Source organism: Lactuca saligna, chromosome 2 (genome assembly GCF_052625555.1).
Source record: "Lactuca saligna cultivar CGN05327 chromosome 2, ASM5262555v1, whole genome shotgun sequence".
Taxonomy (NCBI): Eukaryota; Viridiplantae; Streptophyta; class Magnoliopsida; order Asterales; family Asteraceae; genus Lactuca; species Lactuca saligna.
Genome location: NC_136418.1, coordinates 177,352,217 through 177,355,682, shown reverse-complemented (window position 1 = coordinate 177,355,682; position 3,466 = coordinate 177,352,217). Strand labels below are relative to the sequence as shown.

Below are 3,466 nucleotides of genomic sequence, written 5' to 3'. Positions count from 1 at the left end.
TCAGTGTCTCCTGCTCCATAGCTGTTGGGTACACCAAAAAGACCAAATTGCCCCTGATCTGTTCCCTGCGGAAAACTAGATTGGCCATGATTCATTGGGCTGCCAACTTTGGGACATTTCTTCTTGCGAGTGTAGACCTGATGGACCGGGGGCTTATCACCACATGATAATGACTTTTTATGCCTAACTACCGAGAATACACATTGATTAATTACCTATTTGAAATGAAAACAAAATCCTTGTCGGAGAGGTTCTTCGGATTTTGGGCAAAGGATTTTGTTTCAGAGTCGATATTCAATATTTAAACACGATAAATTGTAACAAATATGTACAAACTAAAAAGAAAATGTTCAGTTTTGAATCTCTTCTGCGTATGATTCCATGTTGCTTCAATTATAGAGTTTGAAATGGTATTCACAGATGTTATGGGTACAACATTTCAGATTTCCATTAAAAAAGGACCACACAAAAAAGGTGGATACCTGTCAGATCAATGGGTCCAAAACATCCCATTATCTAAAAATTAAGCCATATAATCAAGGCTACAATACTAGTACAAATGGATGACATCCCATTATCTTACATACGGACTTAAGTGATACCTCCTCTTTAAGTTCTCGAACTCGCTACTTGTAGTTTTTGAAATCAGTAGCATGTATTACCCCCTTGACAATATAAAACTTGGTGCTGATGTATGAACCACACAAAGATCACTTCCAATGTTGATTTTCAGCTCTTTAATAATAACTACTCCATATTTCAAATCATAACTATACATACTTTTACTTGATTCAGAATCCTTGAAGATAATATATCTCTTACTTATCACAGTTGAAATGGGATATATTCTAAAGTACTGATCCGGGAAAGTTACTAACTGCAACTTCTCCCACTCCATCCTCCGAAAATCTTTAAGACTCCATATGTAAACTTTGTCCAAAGAAACTCCACCAATGAGAGTAAGGAAACCACCCATCTCAAAAACAGAATAGAGGTTTATCATACGATCACCAGAACTTTTAGGTAGGTGCAATTGGAAAAATTTCTCTTTCACCATATCCATAGAAACCAGGTACTTAGAAAGATTAGCACTCCAGTGAAAGTACTTGCCTTGAACTGAAACCGGGTGAAACCAACTAGACATTCCTTGACTCATATAACACGGGACTTTGATATTTTTCCACTTTGAGGAAACACAAGAGACGATATCTTTTTTCAAAATAAGAATATCGCATTGCATTGGTGGGCCCATAGACACACGAAGGACCTTGTATACTCTCTTCAATCCGTCAAAAGAAAGTGCCACTCCACATAGGCAAAAATAGCGTCCCACACAGGATATACAAAGCGGTAGATATGATCCTTCCTTGGTGATTAGATTAAAAAGATATACAGATCCTTTTCTATCAAGATCCCTTATCAGAAGAAACTCATTACACCATGACTCTATCCTACCTGTGCAAGGTATGTGAAGATACCGCTCTTTCACTTCTAGCCCTTGTCTTTCTTCCCTTATGTCCACATGGCGTGCTCTGTAGATTCCAGTTGGCTTCTGGAGGATGAAAGAAGCATGGTCTAGCAAGATCATGTTGGTGATTATATGGAACCATCGTCTACAGACATACTTAGCCTTATAACGAAGGAAAGCATCAGGAAGCCTTTTAAGGATATCCAAAAGGATGTCATCTGGAAAAAAGACAACCCCGTTGACCTTATTTTGATTTCTCGTCATGTGTTCATATTCAAACTCTTTCCTGAACTTTCCAATTGTCATCTTCATCAACTTCTGAAAGCAGCAACATGAAAAAGAAAAAGAAAGAAAAAACAGCTATTTAAGTTTGTCCGATTGTATACCGTTCTCAGGAAGGACCAAAACAGAGTCAAACACATCTACCGACCAAAACAGAGTCAAATTCACAACTTCCGGCACAAATTGTTCATTTTTGTATACCATAGATTCTAAAATGGGAGTTCAATTGTTGTAAACTAGCAATTATATCACATCTAGAATCAATAACTATTTAGTCATTAGAACTAACATCCATTGATCAGATCGTCGTAAAGATTTCATAAAGACTTATCATAGAACAAAAGAAGTACATAAGAATCCCCATAAATGAAATTGAGATGAGAGAAAACCTGTAGGGCGGTAGCTTCCATTTATAAATGAAGAAATCGATTATAATGGAACTTAGTTATTTGTATTTTGTTGTGTAATCGACAGAAATTGAGAGGGTTTTCTAGGACTCGAGAACTTCTTATTGGTCATGCCTGACGTCACGATTCTAGTAGCCTCTATTTAAAAAAAAAAAAAAAAATTCTATAATATTTCAAAAAAAAAAAAAGTGTTATTAACAATTACATACTTTATGATATATGTGAAATATTTTTAAAACTATTGGTCAGTTTATTTAATTATGTTTGAACTTTTTATAATTTAAAGAAGACAAAACTATACGAATGGTCGATCTATTATGTGGTTAACTCAAAATTGTCATTTTTATCCAAAAAAATTTAAACTAGTATTAAAGTCCAAAATTTTCATTTGTTGTCAACTTGGTCCATTTTATTTTTAAATTTTTATAATAACTATTTTGCCATTGATATTTTCTTTTGTTGGTTTTTTTTATTATAAAAATTAAATAAAAGGTGAAAAGAAAATACTCTCTCTCTCTCTCTCTCTCTCTCTCTCTCTCTCTCTCTCTCTCTCTCTCTCTCTCTCTCTCTCTCTCTCTCCATCTACAAATATAAACACACTTAAGAACACATATTCATATTAATGAACACATACATAAACACTCCATATTTTTTAGGTTTATTCTCCAAACACACACAATCAAGAACACATACACAAAATCAGATATGATGAAGGATGAAGGATGAAGGGTTTTTTGATGAACACGTTAAAAAGACGAAATCAGATTGTATCATGGGTCTCCAATATCCTCCTCAGACGACGACATTATCCTCCTCCTATTAAGGGATCCCTAGCGTCGCGCATCGTGAAACTCTATGACCTGGTCGTCGTTAACAACCATAACGAATCAAGATCTAGCAGGGATCGAAGGTGGCAACGGTGGCTAGGCTTTAGAATTTCCCCCCATCGTCGTCGTTCTCAATATAGATCTATCCGACCATCATGTGTCTCCTTATCGCCACCATCTCCAAAACAACTATGTAATTGTAGCACCTGGTTTCTGGTATGTCAATCTTATTCGAACATTTCCCATTTTTAGCCTTGGACTCGGCGAGTCATGGGTCCGAATCGCCGAGTAGAAACGCGACCCAGGTCACGTTTTAAGTTGGCGACTCGGCGAGTCCATATCCTAGACTCAGCGAGTCGCCGCTGTTGGATGAAACCCTAAGTTTCAGGGGTTTGCACCCTATTTAAACGACTTAACTGCCCCAAGCCAGCCCCCCATTCACCCTTAGAGCCCTGTATACCTCGTCCTAAGCCATTCCTTGA

The 3,466-nt window shown here is 36.8% G+C and overlaps 1 protein-coding gene across 1 annotated transcript; it reads right to left on the bottom strand.

Moving 5' to 3' along the window:
* Positions 1–349: 349 nt before the first annotated feature.
* LOC145032971 (uncharacterized) lies at positions 350–2,271 on the bottom strand. The gene is made up of 2 exons (XM_078981941.1): positions 2,140–2,271; positions 350–1,786 (listed from the first exon to the last, which is right to left on the bottom strand). The coding sequence occupies exons 1-2, from the start codon at positions 2,158–2,160 to the stop codon at positions 659–661; spliced, it is 1,149 nt and encodes a 382-aa protein (XP_078838067.1). The 5' UTR covers positions 2,161–2,271; the 3' UTR covers positions 350–658.
* Positions 2,272–3,466: the final 1,195 nt, after the last annotated feature.

Coding starts and splice junctions, on each gene's coding strand:
- LOC145032971 (XM_078981941.1), bottom strand. CDS start 2,160: ATGGAAGCTACCGCCCTACAG. Junction 1,787..2,139: donor TGGAAGCTACCGCCCTACAG/GTTTTCTCTCAT, acceptor TGCTGCTTTCAG/AAGTTGATGAAGATGACAAT.